Source organism: Vanacampus margaritifer, chromosome 18 (assembly GCF_051991255.1).
Source record: "Vanacampus margaritifer isolate UIUO_Vmar chromosome 18, RoL_Vmar_1.0, whole genome shotgun sequence".
Taxonomy (NCBI): domain Eukaryota; kingdom Metazoa; phylum Chordata; class Actinopteri; order Syngnathiformes; family Syngnathidae; genus Vanacampus; species Vanacampus margaritifer.
This window is the reverse complement of record NC_135449.1, coordinates 10,197,968-10,222,213: the sequence shown is the minus strand read 5'-3', so window position 1 is coordinate 10,222,213 and position 24,246 is coordinate 10,197,968. Positions and strand designations below refer to the sequence as shown.

The 24,246-nt window shown below is 38.6% G+C and overlaps 1 protein-coding gene across 2 annotated transcripts in view; it reads left to right on the top strand.

Moving 5' to 3' along the window:
- Window positions 1-24,246, top strand: part of snx29 (sorting nexin 29) — a 135,360-nt gene that overhangs the window by 34,055 nt on the left and 77,059 nt on the right. For both annotated transcript variants that reach the window (XM_077551049.1, XM_077551047.1), the window contains exon 14: window positions 4,934-5,019. In XM_077551049.1, coding sequence (XP_077407175.1) covers window positions 4,934-5,019 — 86 coding nt within the window. The remainder of the gene's footprint in view (window positions 1-4,933; window positions 5,020-24,246) is intronic.

The following is a 24,246-nucleotide window of genomic DNA, read 5'->3' as shown; positions in this document are numbered from 1 at the left end:
ATGGGTCAATTTGACCCAAGACATGGGTCAATTTGTATATAACAACCCATAAAGTTGAGTCAAAGTTGATCGGTCCATTTTTTTTATCCATAATTGGGTTACTTTTGACCCAACCTTCTTTAGATGGCAGGGTTTCCCCCAGTGCTTTATTGGCCTGGCGGGCCGCCCGCCCGCCAATATGACTCATATGTCACTCAAAGGCTTATTTACTGTTTACCTGTCTTTCAATGTGAATTAATGCAAGATTTGTGACTGAACTAGTTAGAAAGAATGATTTAATACCCTGTAGCTGAGGTTATATGAATGATCCCTCTTCAGGATTTGGGCTCTGGCTCATTTGCTTCTGTTCTGGCTGATTTCTTTTCTGATTTGGGTTTATGCCACATGAATTTGTTCCAGTAGACACGTGAAAGCAATTGGACAAATTGACTTCTATTTTGAAAGATGTTAATAAGAAAGAAAGAAATCAAACCATGCCTAACTCACACTGATGCATTATGGTAGCCTTGGCTTAAGTAAAAGAAAATGATCTAAATTATTTGAAAATATATGAGAAACCTTTGTAAGGAAGATTGCTAGACTCCGCCAAAAAGACAAAAGCCTGTTGGGATAAGCAATAAAGACCCAATTTTACTGCCAATTAATTACTTTCTATCTTTACGGCGAAGGCCCGCTAATGTGCGGTATATTGACAGAAACCTGAGCAAAGCATACTGCTAAGAATCTATGCACTCATTTGTGCTCTAGTCACTAGTCTCTTCTCTTAAAAAAAAAAAAAAAAAAAAAAGAAGCTTTTGGCTAGCAGATGTCTTAGCTAGCAATTTGCTTTTGGCAGTATTGTAATCCAAAAATGATTTGAAACTGGGTTTAACAATGTAGCATATTAAGGGAACATAAAAATATTATTTATTGTTTAAATAATCAATTTAGGACATAAATGTCCACGTTCCAATAGATTAATAATCCAATTCTAAATAAATAAACAACACATATCTATAGTGTGTTGCATGTATAAAATGAACAAACGTATACAGCAGTGGAGATATTCTTATCATGTTCTGGTCCAAGTAAGTAAGGGCTGAATCCATGCAGCCTGAGCACGAGTGTCGGCAAGAACAGCGCTCGGGGCCAGGACTTAACGATCGATAAAATGGCACCTTTCCACTAATTAATGTCACACATACTCGCATACCACATTCTAGTATAACGGCAAAGCTGCATAAAAGTTGGAAATCCAAACATGGACTCTGTTGCTATAAAATAAAGTTCCAACTGAAAAGAAAAAAAACAAACTTGTTTTATTAGCCTGCTCCGTTCACCAAATGTTATCAATTAGAACATGATCATCAGAATTGGGCTTCAAGCAAAGTACCAATAACGGCACTTTTCTATTAGCAGCTACGTTAGCAATTTATGTGCATACTTCAGCTCACGCTGTGTCTTGAATCACACAACAAGCCAATGTTACATCAGCACAAAACATTTCACTCTTTCAAGGATCAATAATTCAACAAAACGAGTTCATTATCGGGCCACCGACAAAAAAAATACAACCGTGGCGAGACGGCGGCGGTTTGGTATTGTTGCGTTAGATAATCATTTATTCACGGTAAGGGACATTTGCTGTAAATAAAAGATTATCGGATCAAACAGGACAAAAAATACGGACGGGAAACAAACGACAGCGCAGTATTTTAAAGTGTGGCGGTGCCATTAAATGTTTGACGCAGGCTGTCATGTTGTAAAAGTAAATGCCATGTTTTAATAGGAAATCCCCCTTGGGTGGTCTCACTGCTGCCTCCTTGATATCCCCTCCTACAGTTACAATTATGCTAAACAATCAGACTTAAACAAATTCAGTGTATGGAATCATCAATTATCGGTTTGTACCAAAACTGCCAACATTAAAAATAAATAAATAAATGAGTGTGTGTGTGTGTGTGTATATATATATATATATATATATATATATATATATATATATATATATATATATATATGTGTGTGTGTATGTATATGTATATGTGTGTGTGTGTGTGTGTATGTATATGTGTGTGTGTATGTATATGTATATATGTGTATGTATGTATGTATATGTATATATGTGTATGTGTATGTATATTTATATATGTGTATGTATATGTATATATATATGTGTATGTGTATGTATATGTATATATATATGTATATGTATATATATGTGTATGTATATATATATGTATATATATATGTATATGTATATATATGTGTATGTATATATATATATGTATATATATATGTATATGTATATATATATGTGTATGAATATGTGTATATATGTGTATGTGTATGTATATATATATGTGTATGTATATGTGTGTGTATATATATATGTGTATGTATATGTGTGTGTATATATGTGTATATATATGTATGTGTATATATGTGTATATATATGTATGTGTATGTATATGTGTATATATATATATGTATATATGTATATATATGTGTATATGTATGTATATGTGTATGTATATGTATATATATATATATATGTATGTATATGTGTATATATATGTATGTGTATGTATATGTGTATATATATGTATGTGTATATATATGTATATGTATATGTATATATATGTATATGTATATATATATATATATATATATATATATATGTATATGTATATATATGTGTGTATGTATATATATATATATGTGTGTGTATGTGTATATATATATATATGTGTGCGTATGTATATATATATATGTGTGTATATATGTGTGCGTATGTATATATATATGTGTGTATATATATATGTGTGTATATATATATATATATATATATATATATATATATATATGTGTGTGTGTGTGTGTGTGTATATATATATATATATATATATATATATATGTGTGTGTATATATTATATGTATATATTATATGTATATATATATATATTATATATATATATATATATGTGTGTATATATATTATATGTGTATATATATATGTATACATATATATGTATTTACACACATACAGTATGTGTATATATATATATATATATATATATATATATATATATATAAAATATAATTTAATTTTTTCATTATATTATTAATATCTGTTTTTATTTTCACTTTTATTCATTCATTTATTTATTTAGTCATTTATTTGTTTTTAATTTGGGCAGTTTTGGTCCTCCATACAAACAGTTATCTGCCCGCTGGTGTTAACATCATCCTCGAGACTCATTCTCAGTAAAATGAGACACATTCCAATATATGCTTAAGTGGCCGACTCCGTTTCCCCGTGAACACACTCTGAGTGGAGCGGTGTGTATTCAATATAATTTAATCAGGCTGGGACAACGCCTGCGTCGCGGGTGGGTCTGATAACGGCGGCGTGGACGACTCCGCGTAGAGGAGGCTGGAGGGGAATGAAGTCTGATAAGCGGGGCACCAAAAATCACCCGTGGAGAATTAGGGAAAAAAAGGGGGGGCGTTAGTGGAGCAAGACAAAGGCTGTTAAATTTAACTGGCAAGGGCATAAAGCCTCCCTCCAACTCCGATTGATTTCAACCCCAAGTCAATCATGTTCCGCCTCTTACAACTTGTAAAGAAAACTAACTCTCTTTCTTTCTCACTTTGTGTCTGCGCCCTCGACCCAAAACAAACCACCGCCTCTACTCCAACACTTTTGGAACTGCTTACTTTCATATGCTCACTCGACACCGAACTCTAATAAAGTTGGACTTAAGAATTCAGCTTTTATATTGACCTATCATGGTGATATTTAGCTACACGAGTGTGGCAAACCACTAAAAATATCAAAACTGTGTTCAGCCACCAGTGAGCTTTCAATTACTTTATTAAAACCTGTGGGTGTTATTATTATTATTTTTTACTAGACTTGCGGCATTTGATCCGCAAAATGTTCCTACTTTTGAGGCGTGACAACAAAGGCATTTATTAATATATGAATATTTTTGTACTTCCAACCAATCAAAATGTTCAGTGGCATCAGACCTATCTATACATATATAGTTTTCCCCGCTCATCTTTGGAGAATAAAGCCTAGTTTCCACCGCCGGTATCTACTCTACTCACTTTTTTTGGTACCTGCTCCTTTGCAGTTCTAAAAAAAAAAAGTCGCCCAGTTCCAAAACGTGACGTCATTATTTTGGAGGCCAACGATTGGTTTCGAGACATGTCGTCATCAATGTGAAGCTGCGCAAACCACCACCGCGGGAAAACAGCTGCCTTTAACGATGAAGAGAGGACAACAATGGCTTCCAAACAGATTCATGCTTGGACTTTTGGGGAGGTGCAAACATTGACTTGAAAGCAGTGTTCTGGTTGCTGCAATATTCATTCCATGTTGAAATGAACATTGTTTGCACTCTCCATTGTTTTTTGCCTGTGTGCGCAGTGGATGCTAGCTGCGCTCGCTTTAGCATGACATCACCGGCAAGGTGAGGAGGGGCTCCCGGGTGGTGGCCGTGGCAGTGGAGACGCACTGCTTTTTGGTGTAGAGCCAAGTAGAGTAGATACCGTCGGTGGAAACGAGGCTTTAGAACATGCAGGTATATTGAGGCACCACCTCAACTGTAACTATAATGCCCGATTTTGCTGCCTGTTTTTTTCCATGCGCATTTTGAATTCCTCTGCCCTACTTTGGAATTTCAATTGATTTCCTGCATCTCAGGGCGTTTATTCCTATTTTCCCCGGCAAACACGTCATTTCACACAGTGAGCTTGATATTACAAATATAGTCTGAAACCAATCTGATCTAGTCTCTAATGGATTTCCAGTAAGAATATTAGGTAGGGGAAAAGTATAAATCACCTCCATACCACCCAATACCGCGCCCACGACCTCTTTATTATTAGCCGTTATTGGTTATGTGATATCTGTGTGTGTGTGTGTGTTTGTCTATTTGTGCAGGGAGAATGAGGTCCTGAAGGTCCAGTTGAAGAAGTATGTGGGGGCGGTGCAGATGCTGAAGAGAGAGGGGAGCCAGGGCAATGACGGTAAAAAAAAAACACACACACACGCATAGAAGTTGCCTGTCCATATTTTGCTCTCAAACAGAGGTGTCGCGAATCCTTTGCCGAGGCCATATCGGTTCTGAAGCATTTCTTTCTCAAGGGCTCAAGTGTCTAACTTCTGTTTTAATGGTGCGAGGCTTTGGCAAACACTACGGCGAGCCTCTTTGTTGATTTATGCATGTTTTGGGAGGGGGTGACAATAACTTTGACTGTTTGCCACCGCCGTAGGGCGCAGATGTGTTGGACGCGATCGACGCTCTGTGTAAATACGAGGGAGATAAGCCTCCGCTGTTTGAGAGGCAAATAAAATGAACTGGGCAGATTACAGAGGGACATAATAATGGCTAATTGCTTTTTGGGGGGTAAAAGGGAGAATTGTTATCTGTCAGCCTGAGGGATTTATTTGTTTGTCCCGCAGAAACTGATAGGTAAACAGAAATGTAAAACTCCAAGGACTAAAACAATAACCACAATGGAGATTATTTGTAGCTGTTTGTTGTTGTTTTTTTAAATTACTTTTTTGTATTATTAATTCTGACAAAATGTCAGCATAATTGTTGTCTTTTTTTTTTTTTTGTAGATGTTTTTGTTTGACGGTGTGTTGATTTATGCCAAAGCCTAGCAGGTGCTTTTCTCAGAACTTGGTGTAAAAAAAGTCATAGTAGTAATTGCTTACCAAACAAATTTACTGAGCAAACATTGTATAAAATGACAACTTTGAGTACACATGATGGATGCGCAAAGGAAGCATAACGCTTGTCCTTGCAAAGTGTTTAATGATTGAAAATAGTTTTTTATTTTTTTTTTATTGCTTACTATCAACTTGTCACTTTGGCAATATGAGCAGCTGGAACAAAATATCACTTAATGACACAAGTTCTATTTAAATTGGACTAAGTGCAATTTCTGCGGAAATTGTGTGGGAATGCTGGAAGCTGAATGCTTATGAACTAAATCGAAAGATAAATTACGTGAAAATTACAAAGTATTACAGTAACTGTAGTTGAAAGATAAATGAATAAAAATAACATATTTTTCATATTTTATCTCTGTTCTAAATGTACAATAAAATATCTTTATCTAAGTTTCATACTCTTGTTTACATAAGTGGGAAAAAATGTAAACTAATAGAAATATGGCTGCGTATTTTAGTCATTGATATACTAATTTCATAATAATGAGTTAAAATTAAGATGTACTGTACTGTAAAAAACAAATGTGACATTGATTTGTGTTAAGTTCATTTTTCTGCCACTAGATGGCATAATTGCACTTGTAAGACATTGGTGACAGCTCAGCCCATTTTTCTTTTCATATTAACTTATTTACTCCCAGCCATTTTCACTGAAGCGAGCCCCTTCACTCCCGGCTGTTTTGCTGGATTTTGACTGATTTTGCAAGGCCCGCAGAATATTGTGTTCTATTGTTGTAAGAAAACAGCCCAAAAATGATTAGAGTCAAACAAAGTATATTTCTATCTGTTACCATTTTGCAGCAATTAGCATTAGAATATAGCTAGAGATTATCGTTATTTACAAATCTATTTAGAATTGTGAGTAAATGAGCTTTTTGCAACATAGCCCTGGTTGATCTCTTTTGCTCTGCTGCCACCTGCTGGCCATTTGTTTAACAACTGCCATTTTTTCAACCGTTCTTTGCAGTTGAGAGGCTGCCACTAAGCCTTGTATGCTCTAGCTTAAAAAAACACATAAACGATGTATAAATACATCACTGGGATACTTAAAACATTTAAAATAGAATGTATTTATACGTTTTTGGGAGCAAATGAGTTAAGACGTATCTAATCTTTAACTTGTGAAATTCTGCACATCTTTAAAAAATGTAAAATACAACTTGACCCCAGTCTCCATAAAAATATGCATTATTATAAAATTAATTACTGCTGAATTTTGACCTAGACGGGTCTGCTGCATTGCGAGTGGAATTCCCCCCAGTACAGGCTTTTCCATTAATTGCGCATTAAAAACAAATTGTCGCCTTTAAGGAACTTTAAATTAACGCACTAATTTTGACACCCCAATTTTTTTATGTGTTTTTAAGTATGTAAATTAAGACTTGAAGGGTCTCAGTCAATTGTTTTTCCTAATGGTTTGTCTGCCTCTGCTTGCAATAACCGACTGCCCACAAATCATATTTTGTTCTGACGTCAAACAAGGGCAGTGAGGTTCGGTGACAAACTATACTTGTTAAGCAGTCAGAAAAGCCTGTGCAGTGTTTGCAGGTTTCAAACATGCCAGCACCTTCACGTTTCATCTTTGCTCCCCGGCAATTACGCTCTCAAACGAGGCCTCCCCACAAAAGACACGAGGGACAGGTGACGATTGGGGGGCCGAGAGTCTACCGCACACGATAACCCACATGTGTTATTACCACCCAATCAGAGTTGCCGTTTATGATCCGGCGTCTCAGTTTGCGGCACCTTCCTCTTGTTTTGACTCCGTCCTTTTCTCTCTTCCCTCTCGACAAGCGTAGCAATTTCCTCTCCACGGCGGCGTCTAAATGATTTCATCCTCCCTTGCCTCTGTCTTCTCCCGCTAATGATGTGCCTCATTCTTTTCCTACTTTTGATGTTGACTACCACAGTTCCGCTGGTTCTAAGAGGAGGTAGTATGAGTTGGTGAATAGAAGGATGAATTGATAGACAAATGGCTCTTTTTTTATGTGCTGTCAGCATGCTTCCCTCTGATCAGACCGTCTCTCTAATGATAGCGCTGCGGATGCATGGTAGGCGCCGTCAGCACCGCTGACATCCCGCTAAAGAGCTTTCTCCTTTACCTCTGCTGTGATGGACTGATAATTAATTGTTTCCGGCAGGATGCCGTTGCAGGATTTCCCTTTTTCTTCTTTCCCTTATGTGAAAAGGAACAGTGTCTTTGAGGTACCAACGTGCGCTTATATTAATACGGATTACGGGATTTGAGAGGCGCTCATGCTCGATTGCGCCCGACGTGCTACATTAGCGCAAATATCTTGATGTAAAAAGACAGAAGTGTGTATTTGTCTTTATGTATTGCTATAACTCCTCATTAGTCAAATCCCAGCGGACGCATGCAGTTGAATGGAGATGGTCAAAGTTACAATTGGGGCGCTGTAAGGTTGTCGGATGCAAGTGAAAAAAAAACCCCGCTGATACGCTTTAATACTTTATAATTACCAATCACATCTCATTTCTGCAAATCCTCATGTTTGCTGTGTGAATACTTGATGCCAGTCTGTCAGACAACTTAGTATTGATGGCAATAGAAAAGAGGGAATTTGAAGTTGTTGTTTTTTTGGTTAAAGGCGCAAATCTAGAATAGATTGCAATACACTCTAAAAAAAAAAAAAATCAATGCAACAGTTTCAGTTTTTCTTTTTTATTTGAATGGCGTTGAACCAACAACTAATATTACTTTGGATTAAATAGTTTTTCCTCTTCAGTCAAAGATTACCTTAACTCTTTGACTGCCATGGACAAAAAGACGTCAAGTAAAAACCTACGGAGGGCCGCCAATGACGTTAAAAGACGTCATCCAATTTATTTTTTTTTGAAACGGGTGGAGGAAAGCCTTGGCCAGCTGTGGTGAAAGTTTCAAGCAGATCTAGTTAGCCTAATGACTATTTTTGGCCCCTAGATGGCAGCAATGACTCTCTTTTGACAAGATTTGGTAGGCGTCAGTAGAAGACGTGAGGCGGAGCTAGAGGGGACAATGGCTGGGGAAGGGAAGAGAACATGGCGACCGGTTGCAAGCAGCACACGCTCGAGCAGTTTTTTTCAAAGACGAAAAGCATCGACCAACGCTAAAGAGCACATTGATGACGATGATGATCATCATCGATGATGATGATGGTGACTCCGAGGTTGACGCTGAAGTTGCAAGCGTTGACGCGGCGGCTATGACGACGTCATAAAGGTTCACCGGCTAGCAATGCTAACACCGGAAAACGCGGAGCACAACCGAGCGCACTCAGGCGGACGTTCAATCGGACGACGAAGAGTGCCCCGAGTCCAATGCATATTCATCGGAGGAGTGGGTACAGTCTGCTACTTGCTATTCCCTTGAAAAAAAGGCCGTCAAGAAAGTGTAATGTCTGCACGCGAAAGGAGCCATCGCAAGTGAAACTAATCTGTTGTGCAAATCCTGCTGCGTCTCCTTGCACGCATGGGAGCGTTACAAAAAGAAAAACTGTATTTGAAACATCCACATAATTGTAAGTAGTACCACAGTTGCACACATTTGTAAATCGTTTGCGGAATTGTTTTGTCAAATTGTTACACTGTTGAATGGAAATAAATGTATTTTGCAATCTAAAAACACTTTTTCATTGTTGGTGGTGGTGTATTACAGAAGTAAAGCACTGTTTAGGTGTTTGTGGCATCATTCATGGACAAAAAGAAGTGTACAATTCACTAGAGTGCATGAATAACATAATTTCACAAAAAGCTCTTTTTCTCCGCTTTTTGTTTCAAAACAGAGCATTTCGGTGAAACTAACCATTTTCTATTGTTGATTACTGAAGAACGGAATAAGGTAGAAACAAACTTTTCTGATGAAAGATGAGAGTTTAATCTTTCATTTGGTAGTATGTGTGTTTCCATAGTCCAAACACAACATTTTCTGTGGACCTTGAAAGATCAGTCAAAATGCTTAAATCGTCTGGCACTGGCGACATCCCGTTTCTGAAAACGTCTGGCAGTCAAAGAGTTAAGTACTGTGCTTACTTAATAACGGTTATCATAAGGACACATTTTTGACATTATGAGGAAGTAGGCTACTTTAGCTTCTTGTCTTAACTCATTCAAGGTTAGCCTTGTGTCATTTAAATTAGAGCACCTCTCCTCTCATTTTAGCATGATTGACCAGAATTGTTTTAGGGCTGACATCTGTAGTAGCTTTTGCCTCAAGTGAGGGAATATAAGAAGAAGGTTTGACTTGAAATGGTGTCACTGTTGTCTTAAGTCAATTGGTGCAGCAATGCTAGGTCAAGATTACAATTAAGGACATTGATTGGTTAAGAAAAAAATATTTTTTTTCTTCAGAGAATCTCCAGCGTCTCGCTGCTGTCTTCCAGGTAATAATGCTTTCGTTCTCTCAGGGGAGCTGTAATGGCCTCCTGGTTGACCGTTGAATTATTTACCCAAGAGATCGATTCTCCACAGAGATAGTCCTTGCATCGGGGGAACGGGGACCTTTGCCAAAAAAAGATGGCCGACTGTTGGCCTGCAGTGGTGTAGATTAAAAAGATTGGACTGCCAACTCCAGGCCAGGGTTCGAGGGTTATTAACTTGTTCGGTGCTCTCAGGAGAAACTACAGGAGATCAATGAGGGGTCAAGGGCCACTAATTCCCTCTTATCCATTTTCGGGTTACGATCCATTTAATGTCTATTTGATGCTATTTCTATAATGCGGCCCATAATTCTGTTAACGGTATGTTCTTGAAGAAATGCAGGAGTCAACTAAGGTTGTCTCCCATTCAGCTGTTTTTTATTATTATTTTTTTAAACCCTATAAGTAATTGTGAGGGAGACCAAAGGGGAGAGAGATACAGTAGTGTAGAGGTGACAAGGATAGAAGTGGTTGTGGGGGTGTGATAGTAGGCAGACCGGGTTAGGTTATTGATATGTTTATGGAATGACACCCAGACTCTTGACCTGAGGAGGAGGAGGAGAAACGAGGGAATGGCCAACAGAGATGGAGAAACTGCCAACTATGGATAACAGCAAATTTGCGCCTGATTTACCACACATGGAAACGGATTTGCGCCAAGAACACGACAGTATAGTAACAGTTGCTTGAAAGATGACATTATCAGAAAGCGAGGTTGGACCGAAGAGGTGGTTATTAGCGCTGGCGTTAGTAAATCAGACGCCATCTCCGCGTGCCTAGTGGATGGCACGCTCCTTGACCGCTCCATTTATACCCGTTAGCACCACGCAAAAGCTACGCAACCTTTAGTGCATCTTGGCATCAGTTTTCGGAGGTTGATAATGAAAAGTAGGGGGCTCAGGACAGAGCCTTGGGGCACACCTAAAGTAACTACAGTAGGTGGGACTTGGATGAAAAGGACTTTGGCTGGATGAACTGAGTTGCGGTCTTTGAGGTATGAATGGGACAAGTTTAGGGCTTTGCGGGAGATGACGATGGAAGAGATTCTATTGAGGTAGATGGTGTGTAAAATGATGTCAAAGGTCTGCAATGAGGAAATCAGAGAACATTTGAAAATAATACTGTACTTTGACCCTATTTGTAAAGCAAATAGTGTCAACCCCTCAAGGCGCTTCGCTTCGTCTGCCTGTAGGAACGCAACTGAAAACTTTCATCTTCCATCTTGAATTTGTGGGGGTTCACTGTCATGGATTTTTGGTAAAGTTGAACAGAGCTTTTGCTCAGTTTTCAAGCCATCCATCCATTTTCTTTAGCGCTCATTGTCATTAATTTATTCACTCCCAGCCATTTTCACTGAAGCGATCCCCTTTGCTCACGGCTGTTTTACTGGATTTTGACTCATTTTGAAAGGCCCACAAAATATTGTGTTTTATTGCTATAAACACATGGAACCTACCAAAAGAAAGATTAGAGTGTCTTCTTTCATCAGAAAAAAAGTACATTGCAGCAATTAGCATTAGAATATAGCTAAGCTTAATCATGATTCACAAATCTGTTTAAAACACTGAGAAAAAGAGCTTGTTGCAACATTGCCCTGGCTGATCTCTTATACTCTGCTGCCACCTATTGGCCGTTTTTGTAATAAATGCCATTGCTTCAACTGTTCCCTTCAGTTCAGAGGCTGCATCAAAGCCTTCTGTATGCTCTAGCATAACCCCCCATAAAAAAACATATAAATACGTCTTTGGGATACTGGTAATATTTAAAATAGAACGTATTCATAAGTTTTTGGGAGCAAATGAGTTACGGGCAAACTGGAGCCTATCGCAGCTGAATTTGGGCAAGAGGCAGAGTACACGCTTCATAACTAGTCGCCAGCTAGTCCCATGTCAGTAGCTCATCTGGAGGGATTTGAGCTTTGGAAAAGGAGCATCAGCTGGAATTTGTCGAGAACAGGGGCAAAACTAAATTTACTCTTTTAATTGTAGTTAAATAAATTTCATCCAGCTCACTTCTATTGTTCCCATCAGGACTAAATATGCACTGAGGCCACCCTTTACTTTGCCTGTCACAGCGTACGTGTTTAATTTGACCATAAATATACGAACGGCGGACAGGAGCTTATTCATCTCCAATAAGGAAATGCATTTCATGGCTGTTAAAACCCAAACAAGGTTAAATCTCTGGCCCTTGGTCTCTTTTGCTCCTGCTGACAGCCAACGGCCTAATGAGTGAATGAGAGGCATTTATCACTGCCGCCTGTCCTAATAGGCGTGTGTAACTTATTCATTACACGCATAGCTCGGCATTTATTGTCCCTCGCCGCGCTTAGCTTTGCCCTTGTAGGTCTTGGCCGAGGTCAGGCCGACTGTGTTAACTTGCCACTTGTGTATTTGCGTGTGTGTAAATTCTGGTGTTGTTTTTACACAGGGGGAGCCCTCTGTGAATATAAATTGATAAGCGAAGGCGTGTTTGCATGTTAATTAAAACTTAATTCCTTTAAATTGCTTTTTGGAGGCTGTCAGTGTGGGGAAGTGTTTATTCATTACTTTTAAACAGGGGTGGCGGCATCCCTTCGGGGGGGCTCAGTGGTAGAAAAACAGGTCAGGGTGGCGAGAGGGGAGTCATTATCGGGCAATGTGTGGAGGCACGCTTCTTTTCAGGGCAAAAGTGCACGTCTTACGGTTCATATACGCAAGTGAAGTTCATTGTGATTTTGCAGGCAAGTTCTCTTGTGTGAGTGTATGTGAGACAGAGGTGGCAAATCCAGAAACCCTGCCGTAGTTTGTGCTAGCTAGCTAGCTAGCTCCCTAGCTGTTAACCGAACGCCAGGGGAGCTAGCTAGGGAGCTAGCTAAGGAGCTAGCTAGGGAGCTAGCTAGGGAGCTCGCTAGCTAGCTAGCACCTGAGGCCCCAAATTAAACTCCACTCGTGGCAATGAAACTGTTGAAGCTGACGTGTAAGTGTTTTATGTTAAAAAAAAAGAAAGAAGTTATTTTAAGTCCCAGTAGGCTGAGTGTAAAAGAGCAATGAGTCATTCTCCATGTGACTTGAGCTTAATTGCGTCCACACACTAACAGATTGGGCTTGTTTACCAGCTCAAAGGCGTGAGGGATGTTCATTTCATCCAAGAGAATCAATGAAGCAGACTTATTAATACGGTGACATTGTGTTGTCAACGTTTGGCCAGGTGGTCAGCACTTCAGTAATTTTGTGTCTATAGTTATTGCGTGTGTTGTATTTTTTGTCGACACCACAGTGGTGTGTGACACATTTCATCACCTCGGTGTATACTTGTTAATGAATGGTTTAATCATCCTTCTCTGCCAGAAGTCTCTTGACGACCATGAAGAGTGAAAAGAAGAGTGGCTACTTTGCAAATTAAACTGGGTATTGTCATTTACTTTCTTTAGTTTCTTGCTGAGAGATGTCTAAGATGCATTGCAAGTCAACCCCAAAATTTTCTTTGCAATATGTTGTATGCAAAACCTACTTGTCTAAACAGCTGATCAATATCGTGTTTGTGGAATATAATTTAAGCAGCAAAATCGACTCATTTTTATACATTTCAGGCGGCGGCCATTTTGCCACTTGCTGTCGACTGAAAATGTCATCTCTGTTGCTCAGGCAGCAACCAATCACGGCTCATACGTTGTCTGAGTTTGGTCATGTGACGGTCGCAAGCTGAGCAACTGTGATGTCATTTTCAGTCAACAAAATGGCTGTCTCCTGATAATCTTGTGGCATAAAAAAATCCCCCCCCCCCCAAAAAAAAAATATTGACCTCCTTCAAATCACATGAAATGACCATTTTCTACACTTCTAATTTCTAGTTCCAGATTGTGAAAAAGCCACAAGACATGATTTTCACGGGTCATTAAAAAATATTAAAAGTCATTTAATGGATTAAATACAATGTCCAGGGGCATCGGCAATTTAAATACAGTTGATGGAAAAACATTGTTGTTCATGCTGTGTTGTGCAATGGAGTCACTATAACACAAATTAGCAATAATAAGTGTTATTAAAAAAAAAAAGTATTTGTGGGGACTGGTGTCTAGTTGTAATTTACAAACAAAATGACCTGGAGTCCTCGAGTTGCTTCATGTTCCAAATACCAAATGCTCTGAATTTGAAAAGAAAAATGTATTGTTCCTGTCACTAATGTCCAACATGAAACACTAATGCCACTTAGTGGCAGAACATCAACACAAATGAATAACTCAATGTTTCACACTCCTTTGAACTGTTTAGTTTATCTTTTTAACTTCAAATAGCTTCAAATATCTTAATGGATGCTTGGGATTGTCGAGCCTTGGTGGAGATACTGTATGCGCTCTACTGGGGTGCCGTTCAAGTTAATATCTGAGGTACTTCTGTCTTGAAGCTTAGCAATGGATTGGTTAGAATTGCAAATTAATTCAAGAGAGAAGTGCTTCAAATTTGATGAAAGGTTGAGGGAATGATGTAACTAGAGATCCAACTTCTATGTTGCCTCTGGCTATTTTGGAATTTGCACTAACACTCACCTCCGAAAGTAACCGCAGGCTTAAAGTCACCACATTGCTACCGTGGTTGTTTTACATGCACACTCAAGTGTGTTTTGGACGAACATGGCGTTATGAAATCAGCATACACAGTATGACATTACAGTCTCTATTCCTCGCCTGCCTTGCATCCTTATCTCCTGAGTGATTACATCTTCTCCCGGCTCACCGTGCCGCCGGCCTCCCACTCGGCGTCGGACGTTGCTTTGTCGGAGTCCAGGCGTGCCGTTCATTTCCTGCATGGCTGCCCAAGCTGATGATAACACTCCTCTTAGCATGCGGGGCGGCGGAGAGAGCATTAAACATTCCCGTGTTTGCCAGGTAGAGGATGTCGGGGACAGAGGGCTGGTTTGTTAGACTGGCCTTTGGCGCGCTTTGACATGTGTTCGGTTACAGCGGTTGGCGCTTTAAGTGGTGTGATAGAGTGTTGGAAGCAAAGTGCTGATCTTTGCCCAGGAGAGATGAGCTGTCGTGTCCCGCACACGGATAACAAAATTGTTGGCGTATATTTTGTCTGGTTTTACAAGTTCAGTCATACCACGATGGCTCTGATTTGGATCTCAGTAGAACAATGAAAAAATTTACTAATTTTGTCAACTTTCAGATTGCCCAAATGCTCAGAATTTCAGCTTTTAATAGACTACATGAGCCAATTTCAAGAGTCAATAGTTTTTCTTTAAAAAAAACATTGATTATTTTTCCTAACATTCATGAATTAAATTAATCCAAAAGTAATCCAAAGTGAATATATTAACTCATTCGCTGCCATTGACGGCTATAGACGTCAAAAATTCATTTGAACTATTTCTATTTAACATTTTTCCCACTTTTGTTAACAAAAGTATAAAAACCTAGAATTTTTTTTATTGTGAATTTAGAATAGATATAAAATTTGGAATTAATTGTGAGTTAACTATTGAAGTCATGCAATTAATTACAATTAAAAACATTGAATCGCCTGACACGATAAAAAAAAAAAAGATTATAAAAAATTAGGGGCCTCAGGCAATTAAATTTTCTTATCGTAATTAATTGCATGACTTCACTAGTTAACTCACGATTAATCACAAATTTTATATCTGTTCTAAATGTACAATACAAGAAATTCCAGATTTTCATATTCTTGTTTACAAAAGTGTGGGAAAAAATGTTAAACTAATAGAAATAGTTCAAATGGATTTTTGACGTTCATAGCCGTCAATGGTAGTGAATGAGTTAAGTTTAATGAACTCATATTTAATTAAATTTAATATATTTACTTTGGATTAGCTTAATTCAATCGTGTTACCGATTGAAGCATTTTTTTTTAATTTAATTTGTAATAAAAATTCAACAAATGGTTCAATAATTCTCTTTTTACAGTGTAGTTGCCTCATTATTGAATGACATATTAAAAAGTGGAAAGACTGCTAACTAACCCACACTAATGCGATAGTTAAGTTAGAATTACACCAACTATTTGACAAAGAACTTCTTGGCCGTGAATATAAAATAATCACATGAAAAACAGTAACAAAGAAAGACAATTGCAAAACTCATCTGTTAGACAAGAACCTTTTATTGTACATTTCGTGCCTCAGCATTCTTTTTCACTGATATTAGCAATAGGTTTCTGTTTGGAGGCTCTTCTTCACTAGAGTCATAATTTTTCCTGTCAGGCTGGTGATATATTGTTCAAGCATGTGGCAGTGATTTGTTTTGATTGATGGGTCTGCTTCATTATTGATTTTTCTCTCTCTCGTTCTTTTTGGTGCACTGCTGGGGGTTGGATATAAATATTTCGAGCCATGCACTGATAATGATCCACTTATATTTGGAGGCTTTTTTTCCTTTGGAACATTTTGGAGCCAAAGTGCAAAAAGACCAATCTTCTGTTGCGTCATCCTCTTATTAAACCTAGTGGCTTTCATGAGACTCCACAGCTGAGCTTATGCGCGTGTGCGTCAACGTGACATTGTAGCCGTTACGCACATGCCTCATTTCCACCCCTATTTTAAGCCGTGAATGGACGCGGACGCTTCCTTGATTACTCATTTGCATATAGAAGCGCCGTTTGGACCTCACGCTATTAGACACAGCAATTAGATTAACAGCAAACGTGCAGTGCAATGTCACAAAAAAGTGGAAGACCGCAAAATGTTTTTTCTTTTACAGAGCGGATGAAGAAAAGGGCCCTTTGTGAGTAGATCAGTTCATTCATAAGGTTGATTATTTTTAATAAATCTTTTTTTTTTTTCTAGAGAGCTCAGTATTGTTCATTCGGTAATTTTACAGATTTGACATGTCATCATCATTGCTCTCTCTCTTTTTTTTTGTGTATGTGCGTGCGTGTGAGTGTGTATTCATTAGTTCACCTAAAACCTATTAAAAAAATCCCATACCGTTCACCTCACCAATAAATCTTTCCTTTCTGAATTGAAAGACGTTTTTCCCCCCAGTGTAGCGATGATTGACACAGAACTGAAATCACGTGACAACTTCAAACAAAAACTAGACAAAGTGCGATTTCTGCAGAAAGTTGATTTGAAAGCATGTTGTTTATGAAGTCAATTTAAAGATAAATTACTAAAATGTGGTCCAAGCGGGGTTTGAACCCAGGTACTTCGTGGTAGAAGGCAATTGCTCTAACCACTGAGCTAACTTGACTTGTTTGAAATCATTTATTTTGAAAAGTGTCATCTGATACTGAAAGCTAACATGCATGTAATCATTTCAGTGAAATTATGATGCATTTCCTGATATGATAGTCATTTGGTGTCCATGTATAACATTTAGCATAATGGCCACTGATATATTTGCTATGTACAGTTGGAGGTGGGATTCGAACCTGCGACCTCCTGGTAAGTGGACAATGCACTTTACCAACTGTGCCACTGAGCAGTATCAGACAGGTTGTAATGATGAGAAGTGAAGAGGAATCCTGAATTTTGTCCTCTTTGCGTGTTCCAAAAATGAAGATAGATTTAATGTAAGAAAAATACACCTTTGCAAAAATGATTTTTAATCAATCAGAGATCTCTGGACAGATAAACGCCTCTATCATCACTTAAACATCGTGGGATTCAGAGCGTCAAATGTGGCTCTTCCGCGTGCACAACGGTTTCTTATAGTTAAAAAGACCTCCTCTCTTTCATTTGTAGACAAAACATACTCTCTGGTACTTTTCCGTGAGCGATGGCGAAAACAGAGTCAGATGTGGGTGTTCAAAACAGATTCTGTTCTCAAGGACCAAATGTGTTTTCGCACAAAGCGCTGAGAAGGAACTTTTTTAGACTAAATAGTATGACCCAGTTTAAGGTCAGATTATACCGAAATCAACACCATCTGCTCTGCACAGGACACAAAACATTTCGACAAGGTTAATATAAAGAATTAAAATGTTAATAATGTGTAACAATGGTTAATAAAATAAAATGAAGTATTAAAAATGTTACAATATCTATCAGAAGTTGTATGTGTGGAAAGTGGGACTTTTTTTCAATGTGTCCCATTGAAAATGACTAGGCAAAAGTTCATATTTAACGTTAAATTGTGTGAATACTGTAAGTAATTTGAAATCAGACGATATATACCCCGGGATGCGTTAATTTTTCGAAGCAATTTGAACGGTGTAAATCGGAAGTAGTATCTGGGAGTTACACGGCAAAAAAATGTGGAGAATAAGAATCACAATAACAAATGTGGGAATGCATCAGCAATGTCCCTTTTGTCGATTGCAACACGACACCCCATCAAATTTCAAAACTGAATCTCAGCTACCAAGAAATAGTTTCCCAAGAGCAACCCAGGAAAAAAAAAAAAAGCCTGTAAAATAAGCTACGATATTTCCCTCTCGAGAGTCAAACCGCTGAGCGGTATTGACACGTCACCTCCTGACAGGGCGAGAGGAAAGCGAAGAGGGATTTACAGCGAGTGAGCCGCAAAGAGGAGCCAATAATGAGCCGCGCCGCTAGTTTCTTATTCTAACAAGCTTCTCATCTTGGCTCCGGAGAGCTCTTTAGTTCTGGTCAAATACCTGCGCTGGGGAAATGAGGGTCGGGGCTCTCAGAGGGTCTTTGCGGCACCTCCGCTCATTCCATTTACTCTTCCTGCGGCTTTGGGACAAAAGGCACTACTCACTCGTCTGTCGAACCGCCTTGGCAGCCACATCAAAAGTCACGGCGAAGTGCTGCGGTGGATTAGCTTGTCTGCCGAGCAGCATATTCAGCAGCCATGAGTCATTTATTACCCTCTGACCTTATTATCGGAATATGAATGTTTTGTTTACAACTCTGTGGTCTGTATGTTTACAGTATCCGCAATTCCAAAGTCCACTGAGGACAAATTTAATAAACAAATACAGTGAAATTCACAGTATGTTTTAAAGGACAGTCCTGTCAGTCATTTTCATTTATTTTATATAGAATATTTTGAGTTTAAATTCATCAATTGTCATTGATCTTTTTATCTCACTTGCGCACTTTTTTTCTTTTTTTTACGTCTCAGGTTAAAATATTAACTCATTCACTGCCATTAACGGCTATAGACGTCAAAAATTCATTTGAACTATTTCTATTAGTTTACCGTTTTTGTCCCCATTTTTGTTAACAAGAGTATGAAAACCTAGAATTTTTGATTGTACATTTAGAACATAAAATTTGTGATTAATTGTGAGTTAATTAGTGAAGTCATGCGATTAATTATGATTAAAAAATGTTATCGCCTGACGCCCCTAATTTTTAATAATCTTTTCTTTTTTTTTCTTCTTTTTTTTAATAAAAGATTATTAAAAACAAAAAAATAAAATAACTTTTTTTTTTAAAGAAGAAAATATTATTAAAAATTAGGGGCATCAGGCGATTATTTTTTTCGTAATTAATCGCACGACTTCACTAGTTAACTCACAATTAATCACAAATTTTATATCTGTTCTAAATGTATTTTTTTCTAGGTTTTCATACAAAAATGTTAAACTAATAGAAATAGTTCAAATTAATTTTTGACGTCTATAGCCGTCAATGGCAGTGAATGAGTTAAAGGTGCATTATGGAACTTGTCACTTTTTTACTCATGACTGCCACCTCTGGCCTAAAGCATAACTGCAGCATGTGTCAAGCTTGTGCAAGGCGCCACTCCACTCCACTGCCAACTTTGTATTCATCACATTCTATCATGGATATACATGAGTGTGAGTGTCAGGTCTGGCAGGGGCACCACAATATGGCTCACCAAAAAGGTTTAATGTAAGGACATCGTTACTTTGACATTGTAATATTGAACACGTTTTTAGTCATAGGCTGTGACTGTCTGATTTGAGCAGATCAGGGAGGGGGAAAAAAAACTATCAGGCCTTTACTGATATTGATTGGAACGAGGGAAAAACCAGGAAATAGCCTGCTCAATGCTATGCTATGCTATGCTATGGAAATAGCTTCACTTACTTGGCGTGCTTTTGGGGGGGGTTGTTGTCTGAGTGCCATTCTAGTTTAAAGCTGCATACTCTTAATTAGGATTGCTTAATAGCAGTTATTGACTGAACTCCCAACAAAAACCTCTTTATGTGGTGTTCCCCAGTCAGAAGCTCTTCTGCCTGTTTCCTTTCATCACATATTAAAGCAAATCCTACAAATGAGCAACTTTCATATGCTCACTATACTGCACATGCAACACCCACAACATTTTTTTTTCTGGCAAAAGTTCGATAGATTTCTGCAGCATATCCAAGAAAACTCACTTGAAGGGAATTCACTTAGCGAGTAAAACATTTTTCTACCCCAACCCCAAACGGAGTGAATCCTACTGAACGAAATGCTTGTTTTATAAAAGTCCTTTTGGAGTTTGCATGAAAAGTATTTTTTTTTTCTCCACAGCAAATCCGTGGCTGAAATATTTAAAACTGCCGCTCGCGTCGCTCAGTTCCATTCCCTTTACATTCTGTTCCTCTTTTTTCCCACCTTTGCTGTCCCTTCGTCTCCCATCTCCACTCTCACGCAGCCTGTTTGCATTAATAAAGGACCCTAATGCAAAGTGGATGTGGAGTTATAAATAAAGAGTTCTATGTATATTTGATTGCTTTATAGACTTTTGACCACACAAAGAAGGCATCCTCTGCTGCTAATATCAGCCTTTTGTGGATGAGCTGCTGTGTCTTGGTTGTTATCACATCAAGAAAAAAAGAGAGACTATATTGGAGATGCTCTTTGAAAGAAACAAAAGTACATTCTAGAATATTATTTCGCAATCCTTTCATCTCCTGCATGCGTGAAAACCTTCTTAAGGATGTTTTTTTTCCCCAACCACATAAAAATACAGGTGAATACAGAAAGAGATGTAACTTGCTAGAGGTTTAATGTCCATGCAGAAACATCACTTGGTTGATCAATTTCAGTGGGACATAAAACCGAGATCTCCACCAGCAATCCTTGAATTGGATTAGCAAAAAACAACAACCAACCAAACAAACAAACAAAAAACTAAAAAAAAAAAAAAAACTTCCCCTTTTTTTAGTTAATGTTTTGAATAAAGCAACAATAGCTAACACTAGCCAGCTACCTACTAATGTAAATGATGTGACATCAGCTAACACTAGCCAGCAAGCTGCTAATATAATCAAGCAACAGCAGCTAAAACTAGCCAGCTAGCTGCTAAAATAAATGAAGCAACATCCGCTAACACTAACCAGCCAGCTGCTATTGTAAACCAAGTGACAGCAGCTAAGACTGGCCAGCTAGCTGCTAATCTAAATGAAGCAACAGCAGCTAACACTAGCCAGAAAGCTGCTAAAATAAATGAAGCAACATCCGCTAACACTAGCCAGCCAGCTGCTATTGTAAACCAAGTGACAGCAGCTAAGGCTGGCCAGCTAGCTGCTAATCTAAATGAAGCAACAGCAGCTAACACTAGCCAGAAATCTGCTTATGTAAATGAATCAACAGCAGCAAACATTAGCAGCTAACACTAGCCTGCTAGCTGCTATTGTGAATGAAGTGACAGCAGCTAACACTATCCAGCTAGCTGTTATTGCTACTGCGCCACCTCAGTCTCATCCCAGCTATGCTCTTTTGTGAATCTCTAGCTAAGTAATTAGCTGTTCCTGATCTAGACTTTATTTATTTGTTGTTGAGTTCTAATTTATATTGTTAATTTTTTAAGAGTCTCTGTACAGTACTGTCCATATCCCCAGCATGTAATAATTAAAACTCTTTGACTGCCAATCGTTATCTAAAAAACAAACCCGACAATGCCAGCCGATTTTAGAGTATTTTAACTCATCTTTCAAGGCAAATAGAATATTATGTGCTTTGACTACATATACATGGTGGGTACCAAATGGAAAATCACGTTCCATTCTTTCATTAGAAAAAAGACATGTTTCTACCTTATTACATTCTTTAGTAATTACCATTTGAAAATAATTATAGTATAGATAATAATTTGAGTGACATTGAGAGAAAATTGAAAAAATAAGGAGAAAATGAGCTTTTTGTGAAAAGATACATTTTCTGCACAACAGTGACTTTGACACTAATATTTTTTGTTTAGTGCCGCTGTGTGAATTAGATTTAATATGACAAAGGCTTTGATCATTCACGTCATCCCTGAAAACATTCTACTTCATCAGATTCGTCGTGTTTCATTGTAATTCCATACACCGGGAGCCCATTGAAAAGAGATATAATGCTGCCATCTGCTGGCCATAGTTAGTGGCTGTTTTGGGATTTTACAACCCCAATGACAAGGCAGTGCTGCACAAGACGTTGCACTGCTCATTGAGAAAAAAAAAACGTAGTTGACGTCAATTGACGTTATTGGCGGCATTCATTAGGATTTTAGCATACGTCATTAAACGTTTTTGGCGGTCAAAGAGATAACTAATAAAAAAACATTGCAAGCCATGTTCAAGAACAATTTCAGTGTTAACAGTCATTCTTTGTTTATTCACATCTGTACCAGGACTGTTGTTTGTGGTTTATGTGCTGTAGTGGCGTAAATACGTCTTAAAAGTCTCAAATTTAACGTGAAGAAACCTATAGGAAAGTTCCCCGAAGCCATGTTGGGGTGAGTTTGGCTGGGAAGAACTTGACTTCCAAATAACAATACTCTAAATCTAAAGTCTGCAGCCTTGCCAGAAGATTGTTAGCTGTCAGTGTTGCAGCCGGGTGTCCTGATCCTTGACTTCGTACACCGAATATGTTGTTCACATGCCAGTGACAAGGCAGCTAATCTGATTCACTTTTTTTGTTTTATGGAGAGCATCTGTTTAATGCACTCCAGTGTGTCAAAAACAGCTGCGGGGGTCATGTCGCAACAGTTCGCAGTCTTCCTCCTCATGTTCAGTGCTGGGAGCTGAGTTGCTGATTAGGCGTTTCAAAAAAAAAAAAAACTGTGCTTGGATGTTTGCAGATAAGTTTGCATGATTAAAGGCCACCTAATCAACTTGGACAAGTTTTGATGTCAGAACTTATTAGCTCCAATGCACTCAGCGGGTCCGGGTTGAAGCGAGGCTGGCGTGTGTGACTCACACACTACCGCGATGTTGAAGCGCGGACAAAAACAACACGCTCTTTCACTGTGTTGTTGTCGCGGGTGCATCGCGCGAGGAGCAGGTGGTGCTGATTGAAAGCTGCTGTTGGCTCCAGTGATTAGATATGTCTTAATGTCAGAGTGGCGCATAATGACGTTGCCTATTGATTAGATAACATATGCACGTGGTCGTGTTTGTTTAGGAAGTAGCAGCGCTTCATTTAGGTTATGCGCCGCTTGCTGTGAATTGAATGCATTTGAATGACAGATGCACAAAGTCGGGGCATAATGTCATCAAAAAGAGGTTTGAAAGTTGTATTCAACGTAAATGCTACCCCTGGGGTTCGGTGATTAATTAACATAAGTCAGTCGTCTACCTCTTTTTTCTTCTTCTTGTCTTTCATCTCATTCTGTCCATCTCTCCGTCATTCTCCTCTAGCATTTCCTGCCAGACGTTTTCAGAAAAGGGATGCCGTGGGTGCCAGCCGATTTAAGCATTTTGACTGATCTTTTAAGGTCCACAGAAAATTATGTGTTTGGACTATGGAAACACACATACTACCAAATGAAAGATTGGACTCTCATCTTTCATCAGAAAAAAAAAGTTTGTTTCTATCTTATTCCGTTTTTGAGTAATCAACAATAGAAAATGGTTAGTTTCACCTCTGTTTTGAAACAAACGTCTTTTAACGTCTTTGGCACTCCTCCATAGGATTTTACTAAACGTTATTTAACGTTTTTGGCAGTCAAAGAGTTAAAAATCGTTCCGTTCCGTTCCGTCTTCAATTCCGCTTATCCGGGGTCGGGTCGCGGGGGCAGCAGCTTTAGCAGGGAAGCCCAGACTTCCCTCTCCCCAGCCACTTCACCAGGCTCCTCTGACGGGATCCCAAGGCGTTCCCAGGCCAGCCGAGAGACGTAGTCTATCCAGCGTGTCCTGGGTCGTCCCCGGGGGCCTCCCGCCGGTCGGACATGCCCAGGGAGGCGTCCAGGAGGCATCCGAACCAGATGCCCGAGCCACCTCAACTGGATCTAAAAATCGCAAATGTCTAAAT